The sequence below is a fragment of the Maylandia zebra genome, linkage group LG7 (assembly GCF_041146795.1).
Source record: "Maylandia zebra isolate NMK-2024a linkage group LG7, Mzebra_GT3a, whole genome shotgun sequence".
Taxonomy (NCBI): Eukaryota; Metazoa; Chordata; class Actinopteri; order Cichliformes; family Cichlidae; genus Maylandia; species Maylandia zebra.
In genome coordinates, this window is record NC_135173.1 from 28348834 (window position 1) to 28368796 (window position 19963).

General features: G+C 42.1%; 1 protein-coding gene across 1 annotated transcript in view; it reads left to right on the plus strand.

The window, feature by feature from the left end:
- Positions 1 to 19963, plus strand: part of zc3h18 (zinc finger CCCH-type containing 18) — a 60675-nt gene that overhangs the window by 27302 nt on the left and 13410 nt on the right. Inside the window, exons 10-13 of the mRNA XM_076886179.1 lie at positions 7299 to 7481; positions 13514 to 13639; positions 13822 to 13914; positions 16836 to 17102. Of these exons, the coding sequence (XP_076742294.1) occupies positions 7299 to 7481; positions 13514 to 13639; positions 13822 to 13914; positions 16836 to 17102 (669 nt within the window). The remainder of the gene's footprint in view (positions 1 to 7298; positions 7482 to 13513; positions 13640 to 13821; positions 13915 to 16835; positions 17103 to 19963) is intronic.

Here is a 19963-nt window from a genome sequence, read left to right on the forward strand (position 1 = left end):
GATCTACCCACTACAAAAATCCAAAACATATACTTATTTATAAATATATTGAGGATTCTTTATATCTACAATGTATATACATGCATAACCGCAATATCCAATATTTCACAACACAATTAACAATGTAAATTTTTTGTCATTACCTGAGTTTACTCTGATGACTTGCACTGAATTGAATCAGCCAGGGATGCATAGTCCGGACAGTAGCTGCTGACGGCCAGCCTCAAACACACTTCCAAATGTTCATCAGTCATGGTGGAACGGTACTTGGACTTAATGATGTTCATGTGGGAAAATGATGACTCACATAAATAAGTGGAGCCGAATAATGCAGTCAAAGAGGCAGCACATTTCCTCATGTTGGGGTACTTTACTTCTGTGAGTAAGTTCCAGAACTGTCCATGATCTCTGGACTTCAGCTCAATGTCGGCTTGTAGTGTCAAAATCTCATCTTCCACTCCAGAAGAGTTCAGGTGAAATAGTTTTGCAATTTTTGATGCGAGTGAATCGACATCAGCATCTTCCCGAAAAGGATAGCACATGAAGGTAGCGACTGGCTCGAGCAAAGAAAAGTCTTGAAAGCGTTTGTCAAACTCTGACAGACAATTGTCAATCTGCTCTGTGTAGCGTGCACTGTCAAGTTGCAAACAGGCCATCCCCTGCATCTCCAGCTCTGACGCCAGGTTTTGAAAGTTTATCAAATCATGGCGCTGCAGCTTTAAAGAGAGATGTTGCATCTTTCGTTTGAAAGCATTAACTGAGCTGATCATGTTGATCACTGTTTTGTCTTTTCCTTGCAGCTGTAGATTAAGGTCATTCAACATGTTTGTCAGATCGGTTAAAAATGCCAAGTCTAACAGCCACTGACCGTCATTAAGTTGCATGTATTCTGCTTGTCCAGCTACACGGAAAAACTCCTTAATCTCCGGACAGAGCTCTCGAAATCTTTGCAGGAATTTCCCTCGACTAAGCCACCTCACGTCAGTGTGTAGCAACAACTCAGAGTGGTCGCAGTCAGCCTTCTCCAGATGTGCACGAAATAACCGTCTTTGAAGAGATCTGGCGCGAATAGAACAGGCGATCTTCGTTGCAACATTCATGATCTCCTTCATGTTGAGCATTTTAGCGCATAACGCTTGTTGGTGGATTATGCAATGGTAATTTAGGAAGTCCGGGAAAGCATCGTCCTGCCTGCACTTGGCAATAAATCCATTCAAGCGGCCAACCATTGCGGGTGCTCCATCTGTGGTAATAGACACCAATTTGTACACTGGGAGCTGGGTTTTCTCGATAAAGTTTTTGAACGACTGAAATATGTCCTCTCCTCGCGTCTGTTCTTTCATGGGCAGGACTGTTAATAGCTCTTCTTTTGCAGTGATATCAGTAAACACCATACGAATGAAAATGCACACCTGGGCTGTGTCACTCACGTCCGTAGATTCGTCCAACTGCAGTGAGAAACACTGGCAATCTCCGATGTCCTTCCAAAGTTGCTGGGTTAAATCCTCCGCCATGGCTTCACAGCGCCGTGTAACTGTACTTCTTGACAGCTGGAGAGCTTTGATCGAAGATGTTATTTCTGCCTTATTTTTAAAGTCTCGGAACAATGAGTCAGCTGCTTCAACGAATGCCTCTTTTACCATCTCTCCATCTTGAAAAGACTTCTTGTTTTTAACGATGATGTGACTCACCCGGAACGATGCTTCGGTGGCGGCTTTCGCTTTTGAAGTTTGTTGTGTGAAAAATGACTGCTGTCCGGACAACTGGGATTTTAGTTCCTTCACCTTTTTCTTTCTTAGCTCGCTTTTCGGCGGGAATGTAGTGTCGTATTTTCCGTGAACAGTTCGAAAATGCCGCTCCACATTTCCCTTCTTTGGCATTGCGATGGCAGCCTGGCAGATGAGGCAAACGCACTTCGAAAATGACATCGTGAAAAAAAAGTCTTCCTCCCATTCCGTATGAAAGTGATACGTTTTTGTCTTCTTACTTGGTCCAGCTCCCTCACTCATTTTTAACCCTTTCTTAGGTTTAGAAAAAACCGAGAGCTAAAAATTGGAGTTAACTCGCTGACTAGCTTGTCAGTTTTACTACACTTCGCGCCGCTGTTTGCACATGCGCAGCGACCTAAGCGTCAGAAAAAAATCCGATGTCATCTGATTGGCTTCCCTGTATCAATCAAGTGACGGGATGGATGATAGGCTGGCATCTATTTTTTTAATGCCATGCGATCTACCAATACTACCTTTGCGATCGACTGGTCGATCGCGATCGACGTATTGAGCACCCCTGGTGTACACCATGGGCTTCCTGGCTTTAATTGCCCAACTTCCTTTTTTTGATCCTTTCTCACGGGAAACATTAAGTCGATAAGAATTTTGAGATAAAAATAACTTGTGTTTTGTTGTAGTTCTATTTTTAGATTTGTGAGTTATAATCTCGTAACATGACTTCATTGCTCTTGCATCACATCACAGTGGAATTTCTCGTTCCCTAGGCGATGTGTACCTTTTGTTTACTTGCAAGTGCAAAGAACCTGCAGTCATTATTTTTTTATTTTTATCCAATGTAATTTTAGGTAACTGCTTCAAACTGTTTGCAGGGTACACATATAGTATAATAATAAATCACAAAAGGTTTCCTGTGAGCATTTTTAAGGAGTTCTATATGCCAACATACTGTTTACCCTTTAGTGGGAATATCCACTAGTATTCATTTCCTCCAACAAATATTTACACGATACACACTTGAAGATCACTGGAACCTTCGCAGTGTTTAAACAAAACTAAACTAACATAGGGAAAATCCCTTATGTATTTAAATATTGTAGCTGTCTTGTGCTAGTCAAGGGATGTCATCATGGAAGATCTTTTTTATCGACGCATGAAAACTTATATATGTAAATATAAATATATTAGAGGTGTTTAACTCTATTTAAGAGACACATAATATAAAACAAAATTAAATGACATATTTTGACAGTTGATACTTGACTTATTTACTTATGGATTGATATAAATTTTTTAGAGTAAAAATTTTCATTTGATACAAAGTTTGGTTTATTGGCAAATATTTTTCTGATTCTGACATAATAGTAAAATGGGCTACACAAACGATAACAGTTAGTCATTTTACCTTTTTAATACCTTTGTCCAAAACAATGTGGGAAATAGGGATATGTAAGCTAGGGAATAATAAATACTAATATCATACATCAATATTGTTGTGTGAAAACACTGGGTTCCTCTGTTTTGTTTGGTGGAAAAATGATCATCTTTATGTCATAATGGAGAAATTTTTGAGCTCCATCGAGTGATGATTGAAGTGTTGTTTGCATCATACCCGTTTTAATCTAAAGAAGGGAAAAAATTCCCAGGTCTGTTTTGGGAAATGATTTTGAGTTGTGCTCTTTGCTGTTAATAAGCCGATTTTGATTTTTAGTTCTGCTCTTTCAACTTAATCAATCAGCTTTGACAATGTTCTTAGGTAATAAGTACTAGTTCTAAAAATACAAGGACAAAATTGTTATTCTAGGACATTGTTCATCCGTCATTCATCAAGCGTGACCTTTTGTACATTTTTAAAAATACTTTATGATGTACCAGTGACATTTTTCCACTTTCTTTCGGTCATTTATGAGGAGGAAGTTAGCTCATTGCACCTGAATGTCTGAACGCATTTAGCAGCTTTTTATCTCACTCTAGCAGAGCTTGTTTTATGACCTCAGTGACTAATGTAGGAAAGCATGCTCATATCCTAACTGTTGCTTTATCACAGTATTCAAATTACAGTAGTAAAACTGAAGAGAAGAAAAAAAATTAGTTAATAAATTTAAGTTGCAGTAAGTATAAGTGTACCAGTTATCATTCCCAATGCTTAGTCAACAAATCAGTTAATTAATCTGGTAATAATAAACATTTCAGAGTCAGAGTAAAACAATTTAAAATGATAATTAAAAAGTGAACGTGAAACAGATAACTCTCTGCTAAACTAGGGCCGTGAAAAACTAAATTCTCAGACACTAATTAATATTAAAAATTAACTTGACTAGCTACTGATACTGTTGCAAATAAGTATCATCTGCGGTGTCTTTGTGTTTCCACTGAAATAACTTCACATGTCAGTATTGAACAGTTATCGAAATGTTAAACTGCCACGAACATTTTAATGTTAGCTGTATTAACTGCTGTAATGAACATTTTCTTTCTTCAGGGTATCTATTTGAATTTTTCTTTTAGATTTATAACGCTTAATGAGCAGCATGCTCTCTCTGCAGCCATTTAAACTGAATCTGCGGTTTAACCCTTCAGCTTTTCTTCTCTGGATGACATGGAGGTCCAAAGGGCTTTGAAGGTGTTGGATCAAAATGTTTCTTTTTCATCATCATCAGGGAAAACCGAAAAGGGGCTTATGGGAAGCATGTATAATGTAAATAGAATTGTTCCTACCACAGAACCCTGTGGAACTCAATAATTAACCTTAGTTTGTGAAGAGGACTCTCCATTTACATGAACCCATTGGAGTCTATTAGATAGATATGATACAAACCACAGCAGTGCAGTACCTGTAATACCTTCAGCATCCTCGAATTGCTGTAATAAAATGTCATCATCAAGGCATCCGTTTTCGGACCTTGGCTAAGTGGAATTAGGCAGAGGATCAATAGGGGGTCCAGGACACTCTCAATAGGGCTTAAAAATCTGGGACTCTCCACCAGTTGCTCTTAGAACTGAAGAAGCTTCTTGGATGAGAGGTGAGGCATCTTCAAGAAACAGACGTCCAGACGCTTTTTCTTTCCAAGCTCGTTAGACTTTAACTGATATAGTTACTCAGCCATTCAATATCAATTTTGGTGTCCGATTCAAATTACCGGGTGTCATTATTGTCAATGTGAATTATAATTTTACAGATTTTACATTTGCCCCTTAGCCAGCTGTTTTCAATTTCCCTCAGACACATGAAGAGGTTGGTGGTGTACTGTAGGCTTCTGTTTAGGACGGTACTTCATCCCTACCGTCACCCAGCTCTCCAGTTTTTCTGGCTGCTCAGGATATTTGGCACACTGAGCAGGAAAGTGCAGCAAGGACAGGTGAAGAGGCCATGCTGCTTGCGAGTTGGCTACAAGCTAAGCTAGTGAATCTTTAAAAAGACAGTGAAAGAATCCTGTCAATATAATTAGCATGTAAATCCACAGAGTGTGCTTTAGATAAAACACATGAAGGTTACACTATAAAATAAGACGTTATGTATACAATTTTTAACTCAATTGCGTACACAGATAAGCTAAACAAAAACACAAATGTGCGTTTTAACAAGAACATAATGGGAGATGATAAATATTGAAATTATGACATGTTATTCTTTTCACTATTTTTTTTATAATTATTAGCTTTTTAATTCCTAATATAATTCTCATGTCCATATCAATTTCTTGACTAAATGTTTTCATAAGAGCTGTGACTGAGGAGTTAGAGCATGTTCCCTACTAATTGGAACGTTTAGATTAAACCTCTACATCTCATGCTTTGAATAAATACAGCATACACACAATAATGTGCAGGTCACATTAATGACTTGTCAAAACAGTAACAGGGTATATTTTACGCTTTATTCAGCCATTATTACATGTCTGATGCACAACAGGTTAGCAGATAAGAAGCGAAAAAAGGATTTGTTTAGTCTGGCTTTTATGAATGGTTTCTCTCAAAAAATAAAAATAAAGTAGATAGAAAGAAACAGCAACCAATGTTTATTGTCTTCCAGGAACCAGAGTGGGCAACATTGACAGCTGACTAAGGATAAGAATGGGCTTTAAAAGCCTTCCACATAATACTTGCTTTGTTTTCAGATTCATTTCTTTCATAGTATTTGTCTATGCATCTTTCTACAAATTCACCAAAAATTTGATCCGTTAACAAAATTGTTTGCAGTCTCCATCTCATTGAACTTGCATAGAGATTGCAGCATGATCACTAATCACAATACTACATCTAATATAGAAGCATTTTTTGACTTGGGATTGTAACTCTTTGGATATTTAAAAAAAAAATAGCGCATGAATGGCACTTTCTTTCTTTCTTTTTGCATGTTTTGTCAGTCCGGGTGGATCTGTCCATTACTGAGTAAAGTTAAAGTCCCTTCCTACAGTGTAGATTCCTTCTAAAGCAGACAGTTAAAAATATTCTCTCAAAAAAACGGGTTGTCATCAATGGGCTACACACAGATAGACATATAATTTATTTTTGTGAGAGGATATTAACTTGAATGACAATGTAACTCCCATGCGGAGTTACATTGACTAGTGTATAGGGATGGCAACCCCTCTTGCCTAACTGTTAAGACAAATGTGAAATAAACATTTAGTCAGCAATTTTATGTCTGATGTGGTCAGATGCATTTATCGCATTTAAGATCATCTTAGATTTAAAGTCTTGTATTCTATTGAATACTTGTTTCATTTAGTTTTCTCTTTGCGCTGACATTCCAGCTCATTATATTAACAATGAAACTTTCCTGTTTGGTCCTCGCTATATGTTGTTATTATATTATCCTGGTGTCTTTTAGATTGTGCACAAAAAACCCCCCAACAAAACAAACAAAAACCACAAATTTACACATACATTATACATTCAAGCACTCGCACACACTGAACACAGAACCTGTTTTGAACACTGGCATTTCCCTTTGTGGGATGCCTAGCTGCTGTAGGTTTTTGACATACTGTGTCCTTATACAGATTGACAGTTTGTAAGGGTTGTTTTTAAAAATGTAGACCATGGTTCCCAGAGCTTCTCTATTAAGCTGTTGTCTTGGTCACGTGACCCCCTGAATGCCTTCATGCATGTATTACTTCCATGCTCAACTATTGTAATTTATTAATTTTCGGCTCTTTGAAAGCCTTTAGTTGATCCAAAATGCTGCAGGGACTAGAAAGAGAGATCCTATTTCTCGCATACTTGCTTTTATTCGTTGGTTTTCTGTTAATTCCAGAATCTTTTTTAAAATTCTTCTCCTCACATACAAGGTTTTGAATAATCAGGCCGCATCTTATTTTAAATACCTCACCCCAACCAGAGCACTTCACTGTCAGACTGCAGGCTTACTTGTAGTTCCTAAGACAGAGCCCTTAGCTTTCAGGGCAGCTCTTCTGTAGAACGACCTTCATTTTGGATTTGGGAGACAGACACAGTCCCTACTTGCAAGATTTGGCTTAAAACTTTTCTTTTTCATTAAGATTATAGTTATATAAGGTGTATATATATAAAAAATTCAATTGGATTTCAACTTTTCAATTTTGTCAGCAGGCCGATTGAGCCCCCATCAAAGAAGGAGGTTGTTCCAATCATGAGACGACCAGATGAGTGGAAGGACCCATGGCGACGGTCCAAATCCCCCAGGAGACGTCCAGCACCGGGCTCGCCCCCACGGGGCCGCCGGCGTCATCGACCATCAGGCTCTTCAATCTCTGTGTCCAACTCCTCAAGGTAGGGACTTCTCCATATTAGGCTTAACATGGAGCCTAATAATGAAAGGTGTTATCCAGTTTCCAACACCTTAGGGACAAAGGCTGGGTTAGGCCTTAGACACGCTTTAGTGAGTCACGGGGTCAGCTGTAGACAAGAGGGGTGAATAGACAGAGCCTTTAATTCACTAACTCGCTTGGCTGTGGTTACAGCCAACAGCAGAGCGGTTTTAAGAGATAGAAACTTCAACCCCACTGCCCCGATAGGCTCAAAGGGGTGGTGGAAGAGGGCATCTAAAGAGGGCATCTAAAACGACTGACAGATCCCATAAAGGGACCAGTGGTCTAGTGACTTGGAGCGTTTGACGTGCCTCCCTCATGAAGCAACATATAAGAGGGTGCTGACCAGCAGGTTTATCACCAAACCCCACGTGGCAGGCTGAAATAGCTGCCAAATAGACCTTTATGGTAGAAAAAGCTCTCCTTTTGTCCAGCAAGTCCTGAAGAAAACACAACAGCTCCACCACTGAACGCTGGAAAGGGATTATCTGCTTTTCATGGCACCACTCTTCAAAAACCCGCCATTTACTGTTTTAAATGGAACGAGTGGAGGAGGCTCTGGCATTCGGAATGGTTTCAATAACCTTCGGAGGCATGCCTGCTGCCTTCAAATTCCACCTTTCACAGGCCAGGCCCAGAGAGCCTCCTGGTCTGGATGGGGATCGTATATCTCCCCATGCACCTGTTTGAATGGCCACCGTGGAGCTATTAAAATCAGTGACAGCCCCTGATCACTCACTCTGATCAGTGTTGGGAAGATCAGGCTGAAGGGAGGAGAAGCATACAGCAGTGTGTTTGGCCATGGATGGGCCAGCACATCCATGCCCAGTGGCGCATCTACGTCTGACAGTGAGAAAAACAGAGGGCACTGAGTGTTTTCTTGCGAGGCGAAGAGATCTACAGCAGTCCGGCCGTATCTCTGCCAAATCTGCTCCACCACCTGTGGGTGAAACTTCCATTCTCCGAACAGTGGATTCCCTCTGGACAGGAGGTCCGCCCCCCCATTCAGAATTCCTGACACGTGAGTTGCTCGAAGGGAGAGGAGCCGTGTGCTGCTCCACACAATTATTTTCCTGGCTAACCTGTGTAGCTGCCGGGAACAGGTACCGCCCTGGCGGTTGATATAAGCAACTACAGTGGAGTTGTCTGTTTTCACAAAAACATGTCGTCCCCTGAGATATGGCAGAAAATGCCGTAAGGCTAGGAGCACCGCGCGGAGCTCCAGCACATTTATGTGATTCAGAGCCAGTCTCTGTGACCAAATGCCATTCACTGCTCTGCCCATCATAGTTGCACCCCAACCTGACAGGGATGCATCTGTGGTCAGTGTCACCCTGGATGATACTGCCCCGAGAGGTACTCCTGCAGCGAGAGTTGTCGGGCTCCTCCAAGGCCGGAGAGCCCCACGACTGAGATGTCAGGGTTCAAGGTTCAAGGTAGAGCAGGGCGATATGGCCAAAAATATTTATCACGATATATATTTGAAAATTTGCGATAACGATATAACTGACGATATAATTGATGCGAGACAAAATACAACTCCACAACATTACTAGCGCAAAAAGACAACCTTCCATTTATTTTCACTTAAACAAGAAGCTGGTTTTTATGTACATTAAAGCTTTATAAAAATGTAACAGTGCAAATGCATATTCCTTGCTGAAAGTTTAACCAAAAGGCATTTCCAGTAGAAATGTGCTGACATATCCTGAGCATAACCATGTATAATATCCACTGAAGTTAAAAAGAGGTGCTTTGCAACATTAAACTGCAGTGTGCAGTATGTATTTTTCGGACCATAAGGTGCACGGGATTATAAGGCACATTAAGCGAAACAAAGCAGTCAGATAAATCAAACTTTATTAAACTCATTCTTCTTGCTTCCTCCACTTCTGTACCATTGATTCATTAATGTTGAATTCTCTGGCAGCTGCTCTATTCCCATGTTGTTGCAGTATATTAATGACTAACCTCGTATTGTGGATGGATTATCTCAGTTGTTCTCCTGACTGAAGATTGGTCCGTTTACAGCATCCTGCCATGCGATTGCATTTGTCTCTAACCATGAGGAACCTTAGCGTTAACTTTTATAAGTGGAAAAGTGTTAGTGTTTGTCCTCCAGCTTCACTGTTTATGTTATGCTAACATAGCTGTGTCGCTAGCGATCACGTAGCACATAATTATATACCAGCTAGCCCAACTTCAGTAACCCTACAAACGTCACTGCTGTTTAGTTTCCTATCTTCATTTATGTTGGAAGTGATAGCAGAGCTGTACGTTTGATTTTTTTCAGAAATCTCTCAGTCAGAACATGCTATATCATGCTTAGGTAACTAGCGAAACTAGCGAAACTAGCGAGCTAGCTTCCGCTAGCTTCCTGCTAGCTTCTAATACATTTTGTTTTCATGGATGCCTGGAAGTTAAACTTCATAGTTACACCTGGTAAAGCAGCAATGCTGATCGTTTTATTAAAGATGAAAGAATTTAGACAGTTTTTAACTCTTAGTGATGCTGCAGTGTTCGTTTGACCTGAAAGATACGGAGTTTAGGACGCAGATTACTCCCAGATTTAAGGGCATCTTAGTCCGACGGCCGCTTGCATGTTCTGCAAAGAAATGTGCTTTGTCGTGTATCTGACGGACAAACACCAAACCAGTTCCACATCACTGAATGGGTGGATGCTTCTCTGGTGTCCTGGATTGTTGATTACCTGACAGGAAGACCACAATATGTACGTCTCCCACAGTGTGTGTCTGACAAGGTGATTAGCAACACAGGGGCACCACAGGGGACTGTCCTCTCCCCCTTCCTCTTCACCCTCTACACCACAGACTTCAGCCACTGCACAGAGACATGCCATCTTCAGAAGTTTTCTGATGACTCTGCGGTGGTTGGATGCATCAGCAGGGATGATGAGACAGAGTACCGGGCTGTGGTCGACTCCTTTGTCACGTGGTGTGAGCAGAATCATCTGCAGCTCAACGTGGCAAAGACCAAGGAACTGATCGTGGACTTCAGGAAGACCAGGAAACACTTGACCCCTGTTTCAATCCAGGGGGTCAGTGTTGACATTGTGGAGGACTATAAATACCTTGGAGTACACATTGACAATAAACTGGACTGGGCTAAAAACACCACAGCACTTTACAGGAAGGGCCAGAGTCGTCTCTATTTTTTGAGGCGACTGAGGTCCTTCAACATCTGCCAGAAAATGCTGAGGATTTTCTATGAGTCTGTGGTGGCCAGTGCGATCCTCTATGCTGTTGCATGCTGGGGGAGCAGGCTGAGGGTCGCAGATGCCAACAGACTTAATAAACTGATCCGTAAGGCCAGCAATGTTGTGGGGATGGAGCTGGACTCCCTCAAGGTGGTGTCGGAGAGGCGGATGCTGTCCAAGATAAAGACAATGTTGGATAACACCTCCCACCCACTCCATGACATGTTGGTCAGTCACAGGAGCTCGTTCAGTGAGAGACTGAGATTACCGAAAAGCACCACTGAACGACACAGGAAATCATTCCTGCCTGTGGCCATCTCCCTGTACAACGCATCCACTTAACACACTGTTTGCTGCTACAACTACACATGTTTCTTTTCCAACTATTTATTTATGAGTGACTTATGTATGTATGTATGTATATATATGTATATATTGTACTATTCTTAGTTAGCGTATTGTCTGTCTTGTCTTAATGTTGGTTTAAAATGGAGCACTGTAACAAAAAATAATTTCCCCCAGGGATCAATAAAGTATTCTGATTCTGATTCTGAAGTTGCACCATTTTTACAAACCAATTCTGGTTCATCTGTTTCACTCAACAATCGGCCATGTGCGTATGAAAACAAAGGCACTGCGCATGCGCGTTTTACTCATATTCTATCGCGATATTTCATTTTCCTATCGTTGCCTAACATTATACCGGTATTACCGTGAACGGTATAATATGGCCCAGCCCTAGTTCAAGGTTCTCTATTTGTCACATGCATAGTTATACAAGTATAACACACAGTGAAATGTAGCCTGACACGCTCCTCGACATGTGCAAAAATTGGGGGGGGTGTAGAGGAAGAACATTATAAATATATATATATATATATGTATATATATATATATATATATATATATATATATATATATATATATATATATATATATATATATATATGTATATATATATATATATACACACACACACACTGGGTGAATGTGCAGTAGTAGCAGCAAGCAGGTGAATTCTGTACATTAATATGAATAGACATCTGACTATTTTACAGGATAGACAATATAAACATATTTAAAATTAAAGGAATTGAAATGTACATTGTGCCTTGGTTTAGAGTGTCTGGAAGAGAGTCCTGTCTCAGTCAATTATAGATGATGTGAGAGGGCGGGTGTGTGTGTTTAGGGCACAGATGGCTTGGGGATAGAAGCTCCTCTTGAGTCTCTCTGTCCTTGCCCGGAAGATGCGGAACCTTCTACCAGATTGCAGAAGTTGGAACAGTTTGTTGCCTGGATGGGACGGGTCCTTCAGTATCTGCGCTGCTCTAGTCCGGCATCTCCTGGTGTAGGTGTCCTGAAGCGGGGGGAGAGCAATCCTGCAGCAGCGTTCTGCTGTACGGATCACTCTCTGGAGAGCTTTTTGGTCCTTCACACAGCTGTTCCCGAACCACGATGTCATGTTCTGTGTGAGGATGCTCTCCACAGCGCCTGTATAGAAAATCCTGAGGATCTTTGGAGAGACCCTGAACTTCCTCAGTTGTCGTAGGTGATACAGGCGCTGCCTAGCCTTTTTGGTCTGGACCTGAATGTGGGCAGCCCATGTCAGGTCTGAGGAGATGTGGACACCAAGATACTTGAAGGACTGCACCCTCTCCACTGGAGCTCCATTGATGATAATGGGCTTGTAGTCTCTGTGCTGACCCCTTCTGAAGTCCACCACCAGCTCCTTGGTCTTGCTGACGTTCAGCTGGAGGTGGTTGTCCTGGCACCACGATGCCAGATTCTTCACTTCATCCATGTAGGCCGCCTCATCGTTGTTGGAGATGGCACCCAACACCACTGTGTCGTCAGCAAACTTCACAATGGTGTTGGAGCCATGGGTGGCCACACAGTCTGAAGTGTAGAGGGAGTAGAGCAGTGGCGAGAGGACACATCCCTGAGGTGCTCCTGTGTTGATGGTGATGCTGTTGGAGAAGCACCTGCCCACCCTCACCACCTGAGTTCTGCCGGTGAGGAAGTCCAACACCCATGCACACAGACGGCTGTTAAGTCCCAGATCCCTCAGCTTTGTGAACAGTCTGCAGGGCACTATTGTGTTAAACGCTGAACTGTAATCAACAAACAGCATTCGCACATAGTTACCCTGTTTTTTGTCCACGTGGCTGAGAGTGGTGTGTAGGACGTGGGCGATGGCATCCTCTGTGGATCTGTTGGATCTGTAGGCGAACTGCAGCGGATCTGTGGTGTCTGGGAAGGAGGAGGAGATGATGTTCTTCAGCAGCCTCTCAAACACCTTCATTACTACCGAGGTCAGTGCAACTGGCCGGTAATTGTTCAGGGATGAGGGTTTGCTGTTCTTGGGCACAGGGATGATGGTGGATCTTTTGAAGCATGTGGGGACCACAGACTTCGCCAGGGACTCGTTGAAGATGTAAGTGAACACACCTGCTAGCTGGTCAGCACAGCAGCGCAGCAGACGGCCGGTGATGCCGTCTGGCCCCGCCGCTTTCCTTGTGTTCACTCTCCTCAGTGAGGTCACAGCTGCAGAGAAGCGACCCATTAACTGCAGGAATGGTCATTTGCGTCTCATACTTTCACCCCTCAGTACCCTCAGGGGGGAAGTTACACAAATGGAGTGCACTGAGAGCCAAAAACAACCTTCGTCCTGTTCTGGTTACTTTTTGTTTTAGTGTAGAAGGTAGAAAGGAATTGCTTGATAATTCTTCAGTAGCCCATTCAGAATTTTAATTGGGTTTATTCCATGTGCGTTTCAGGTCCTCGTCCCGCTCTTCATCCTATACAGGCTCCGGATCGTCCCGTTCCCGCAGCCGTTCCTCCTCATTCAGCTCCTACTCCAGCCACTCGTCCCAACGCAGCTCCTTCAGCGGCAGCCACTCTAGGTACATAAATCTTATAGTGTGTTTGTGTTTTTAATGTGTTTCTGCTCTCCAACACCATTTTTTGACACATTCTGCTAAGATATGTCAAGCCACTCGAGAATTTCTAAAATTGAAAACAAGCAACTGACTATGAATCGCATTGTTTTGTGCATTTGAGTGATCTGATCTGATCTAATTTATAGGTCTCAGTCTTTCTCCACATCTCCCTCACCAAGTCCAGCAGCACTGAGGAACGCTAAGAACAAAGCAGACCTTCAGCCTGTTGTAGCCAAAGGGTAAATATTAAAATTTTTAAAAGTTTCAATGTAAATCCTGAGCAGAGAGTGAGCTGCTTTGGCGGAGGTTTGCACTTGAAGGGCTTCTTGTTGATCGGTAGCTGCAAGGTTGCATTCCTATGCTGTGCAATGCAGTGGGCATTAGAGGCACAGCACTGGAGTGGTTCAGGTCCTACTGTTGGAGCAGACTTTTTGTGTCAGTCTCTGTAACCATGTGTCCTCCTCTGCTTCTCTCTTCTGTGGTGACCCACAGGGCTCAGTTCTAGGCCCCCTCCTCTTTTCTTTGTATGTGCTCCGTCTTGGTTTTATACTGAGCAAATACAGCGTTGCTTTTCACTTTTATGCTGATGCCTGTCAGATCTATGTAAAGAAAAAAGGCACACATTCTATACAGCCATGACTTCAGTGTCTTGATGACATTAAAGCTTGGGTGTCTTGTAACTTTAAAATTCAATGACAAAAACACTAAGATTATGCTTTTTGGTAGCCCCACTGAGACCTTCAATGTGTCTTTAGATTCCTTGGCCCAGTATAATGAGCCAACTGTCACAAAGCTCGGGGTCAAAGTGGACTCTGAACTTTAAGCTTAACAGTTAGATTAAGGCAGTCATAAAATCGTGCGTCTTTCAGCTCAGGCAATTGGCTAAAATAAAACCAAATCTTTCACGGCAGCACTTTGAGACAGTTATTCACAACTTTGTTACCACTCAGCTGGATTACTGTAACAGACTTTATATAGGGGTCAGTGCTTCATCCATTACTCATCTACGGAGGGTGCAAAATGCTGCAGCTCGTCTTTTAACTGGCACTTTAAAGTCTGAGCACATTTCCCCTATTTTAGCTTCACTTCACTGGCTGCCCATTCCTTTTAGGATTCATTTTAAAGTTATTTTAAAGCCCTCCATGGCCTAGCCCCATCTTATCTCTCTGAGCTGCTACTGACTTATACACCCATGCGCTCTCTCAGGTTAGCTGATTAACTGTTCCTGAATGTACCCAGGACTGAGCGTAAACTCAGAGACTCTGCTTTTGCTGTAGCAGTTCCCAAACTGCCTCTATACAGGCCTCTTCTCTGCCTGTTTTTAAAATCACTTCTGAAAATCCGTCTCTTCACCCTGGCCTTTGACACCTTGTGAGATGTTGTTTTTCTTAGTTTATTTTTCTTTTAGTTGTTTTATTTAGTTTTGGGGTTTTTTTTGTTTCGTTTTATCTACTGTTCTCAACTTATTTACTGTACAGAGCTTTGGTCCTGTGCTGGCTGTTTTAAAGTGGATTATACAGAAAGTTGGATTCGATTCGATGGGATGGCCTGGTAAATGGTAAATGGCCTGCATTTGTATAGCGCTTTTCTAGTCCATAGGACCCCAAAGCGCTTTACACTACATTCAGTCATTCACCCATTCACGCACACATTCACACACTGGCGATAGCAAGCTACATTGTAGCCACAGCTGCCCTGGGGCGCGCTGACAGAGGCGCCACCGGGCCCTCTGACCACCACCAGTAGGCAAACACGGGGTTAGTATCTTGCCCAAGGATATTTGGGCATGCAGCCAGGATGCAGCCTGGGATCGAACCACCGACCTTCTGATTAGTGGCTGACCTGCTCTGCCACCTGAGCTACAGCCACCCATAGTTGGATAGTTGCATGCTAGCTACTAGTGGTGCAACGGATCACGATTGATCCGAATTCCGAACCGATCCCAGTCCACGGTTCGGCACGCACGTGATCCGAAGATTCGAAAAAGAAAAAAAAAAGTATGTGTGTGGTGCGCGTGGTCAGTCTGTCGAGCGGTAGTTATGGTCAGCGGTCCAAGTAGCGGAGTACAGGAGTTTGCGGCATTTAAGCAGCCCTTTGCTGCCCAATCCGACTGGGCTATTGGGGTGTTTAGCTGCAGACGGGAGGCCGTATTCCGTTGTGCAAAACAAGGGGTTTAAACTGTGATGAACGTGCTTGAGCCACACTATGATATCTCGTTGCGCGTCCACTTCAGCGACAAGATCGTTCCAAGCAGGTATGAGCAGGAGAAGTTTAAAGTTATGGCTGCACTGTCCCAGGCATCTTCTGTTGCTCTAACTACAAATGGGTGGACCTCCAGGGCAACGGAAAGCCACGTGACCGTGACCGCTCGTTATATCACAGCGGAGTGGTAGGTACAAGCCCTGTACTGCCCTATAGATTACATTAAATTAAATGAAACTTTATTTATCCCTCGGGTGGTTTCCTCTGGGAAATTCAGTTTCCAGTAGCACAGCACCGACAGAAGTTGCAGAATGTGAGCAGAAATATACCATATATACACATATATAAATACAGAGAACACAAAAGGCATAAATACAATAAATAGGAATAAGAATACAAGGGAACGGCACATTTCAAGTATTGTGAGTCTATTACACCGTTGGATATTAACAAAAACTATTGCACAGTGAAAAGGCACTACAGCTACTTTTTCCCCCCTCCTTTGTCCCCGTTTCCCCTCCCTCTCCCCTCCAGCGAGGAGTTAGACAGTTTGATGGCCTGTGGGACAAAGGACTTTTTAAGTCTGCTGGTTCTTGACTTTGGGAGAAGCAACCTTTCCCTAAACAGACTTTATGGCTGTGTGCAGAGGATGCAGAGGCTGCCCAGCATGGTCCATAATGTCCATATTGCACCTTAATTTGTTTTTATATAAGTGCGTGGAATGAGTCTTCAGTTGAATGTTTTTTAATAAGCAAAAAATACTTAAATAAATAAATGGCAAGTCGAATTTTTGTCTTTTTTTTCTATTTTTGCTGATCCGAAATTGATCCGATCTGTGACTTAAAACTGTTATCCAATCCGAACCGTGAGATTTTTCATCCGTTGCACCACTACTAGCTACTATCACATGCCTGCCATTACTGTCTGTATACCTATAAGATCCCTTTTCCTTCCCTAGCATACCACTGAAGCAGGATGCCATGCCCCCTCCTCGCAGGGACAGGCCTCCCATGAAAAAAGCTTCCAGCCCTTCTATGCCTTCGGGACTGCAGTCCAGACCATCCAAACCCTTGCCAGATGGAGGAAAGCCTCCTAACAATCCACGAGATGCTGGAGGTGCAGGAGCTGGTGGAGCAGTCAAACCCCTGCCACCCAGGGAACCTGGAAAACCTGTCAACTTGAGGGAAGGCAGGCGGAAGGAGCGACAGCAGCATCCTCCTCGAAGGTAAGCATCTCATCTTAAAGCTTGTTTTGTTTTACAGGACACAGAAATTCACAAAAATGGTTATACACTTATACATTTGACATGATCTATTACAAGATTATTGGCTTTAGGAGAAGTTACTAGTGTTGTTTTGTAGCAAGAGGCTCCTGGATACAAACCCATGGAGGGCCTGTTGTGGATTTTGCTTCTTATTTAGAATGAATGAATAAATAAATAAAAAAGATGACATTGAAAAAGGAATTTAAGCTATTTCAAGAATCAGGAAAAGTTGTCTGCACACCTAATTTGGTTTGACATTTAACTAGATACAAGACATTTATGAGGCAATGCAATGTCAATGAATCAGCATAAAATAAGAGGACTGCATTAATCTGTTGATGTTAAAATTTAAACACAGCTTGGAATCTGTGTTGCTATACTTTTCTTTGGGAATTGGGAAAGGATGGTTCAGTTGTGACACACATAACATGTCCTTCATGAAGCTAACAGAGCAGTCTCAGTTGTGTTAGGTTAAATGATGATTAGATGAAAAGTTGGCTTGAACAGGAAAAAATGTGACAGAGTTCACTATGACAAGGAAGAAAGGCAAAGAAAAAACAAAAACCAAAGAGCTAATACTCTGTTCCAGGTATTTCAATGTTTTTTTTCTGAAGTCTGTTGTTTTACTCTCTTTTTTCTTTTTTGGGGGTGCAAAAGGAAATGACCAGCAAAAGCACAAACATAAACAAGAGTAGCCCATATTATTCTTTATTTCACACAGAACAAAGAGAGAGACAGAAGCAGATGATGTACTGTGACAGCCCCTAAAGATGTCAGTCAAAAGAAGAAGAAATTGTATGTTAAGTGAAGTCTGACTGCAACAGTTCAACAAAAAAGAACTCTTAGTTCTTAGTCTTAGTTATTAATCCTCAGGCCCTTCCAGAACTCTTATGGTACTTAGATTTGTCATTCTGTTACTTACTTAAATGTGTGGCTCCTGCCAAATTCTCAAGTGAGCATAAAACATTTTGGATGTTCTCCATGTGTGTGTAGGTGGATGGCAGCATGTTGGCCCACCATGTCTATTTTGCTCACGTTTTCAAGGAAGTGCACAAACAGTGAACGGCGTTGTTTAAAAGTTTCATTTGCAGTAAGGAGAACTGTGTTCTTATTTGCATATTTTTGTAATGTAAGTGATAATGCAGATGTATTCCACTTTGGGGGAAGACCATAGAGCTCACACGTGGGCGAGTGAGTGGGTACATAGTTTGAGGAAAAACCTCTCTTTTGTACGCTTATGTTTGTGTTTGTTTATGAGAGTGTGTGAGAGAGCAACATCAGCCAAAGCGGAAGAAGAGTAAAAGGGCAGGGAAGAACAGTCTGTGTGTGCAAGGCTGTTTTCGTGTGTGTGTGTGTGTGTGTGTGTGTGTGTGTGTGTGTGTGTGTGTGTGTGTGTGTGGGTGTGTGGGTGCAAGTTTGTGGGCTGATTGAGTTACATGTGGAAATAATCCAGGAAAACCAGTTCAGGCGCTTGTTATTATGTTTACTTCCCTTCCTTTAACTTCACTCTGATGAACCGATATATATATGATGTAACTAGGGGTGTAATTTTTTGTCTGCCTCTTCAACACGATGGTTTAAACTTAAACTTGCAGTATTAAAAAGAGTATAGATGGGCGTGACTGGTCACCTAGATGTTTAAATTTAGATTAAACTGTATATAAAAGATTAGTTTCAGGGGTTCTGAATTATCTTATCTTTTATTTTTATTATTTACCTTTTTCGTTTTATATTTAGTGTCGTTCTACAGTATTGGCTAAGGCTAGCAAGCTTGACTATCAAGTTGGCTGAGTAAAATACAGAATAAGGCTAGTCACCGGTACAGACACATGGATGACACCTGGGTCATAATCAAAACCCAAGAAGCAGAAACCCTCGCTGCTCACATCAACTCATTGGATAGAAATATAAAGTTCACCAGGGAAGATACAAAGGATAATAGTTTGACATTTCTGGACTGTGCTGTGCACATTGAGGAGATTGGAAGCCTCAACATTGAAGTTTACACAAACCCCCCCCCCCCCCCCCCCCCCCCCCCACACCCCACACACACACACACACACACGCGCACACACACACACACACACACACAGAATAGTGCCCACTCTTTGACTCCCACCACCTGCTGGAACTCAAACTTGGAGTAATCAGGTCCCTACAACACCGGGCAGAAAACATTTGCTCTAATGCAGAAGGAAGAGAAGAGGAACACAGAGATGTGAAGAAAGGTCTTTAAAAAATGTGGTTATCCCACTTGTGCTTTCATCAAATTGGCAAATGGGAGAAAAAGAATGACAAACAGAATAACATTGTCATCCCTTATATGTAACAGGTTAATCAGTGAAACTCGGGAAAATCCTCTCCAAGCACGACGTCCCAGTGTACTTTAGACCCAGCCACACCTTCAGACAAAAACCACTTCATTCTAAGGACAAAATTCCCAAACATAAAGTAATCAACATGGTGTATGCTGTGGAGTGCAGCAAGGGGTGCTCTACATTGGAGGACGACGTCACGTTTTACTTTCTTGGATCGCTTTGAAACCCTGCCAAGCACGCACCATTTTAGAACCTGGTACTATAACCTAATGGAAACCCCCGAAAACTATGGCGAGTCAATCCGTACTAATGGAAAAGGGGCTATACTCACAGATATTCACTAACTGGTTCTCAGTACAGGACTAAAAAGGCATTACTAGAATCTAATTACCAAAATTGTCACAAAGACGTCTTGTACAGACTGTACCATACAGCATTTGCTATGACTCCACCACTTCATTTTTGCTTGTATCACTTGTAAGTGACTACGCTTTAAGTAGTGTA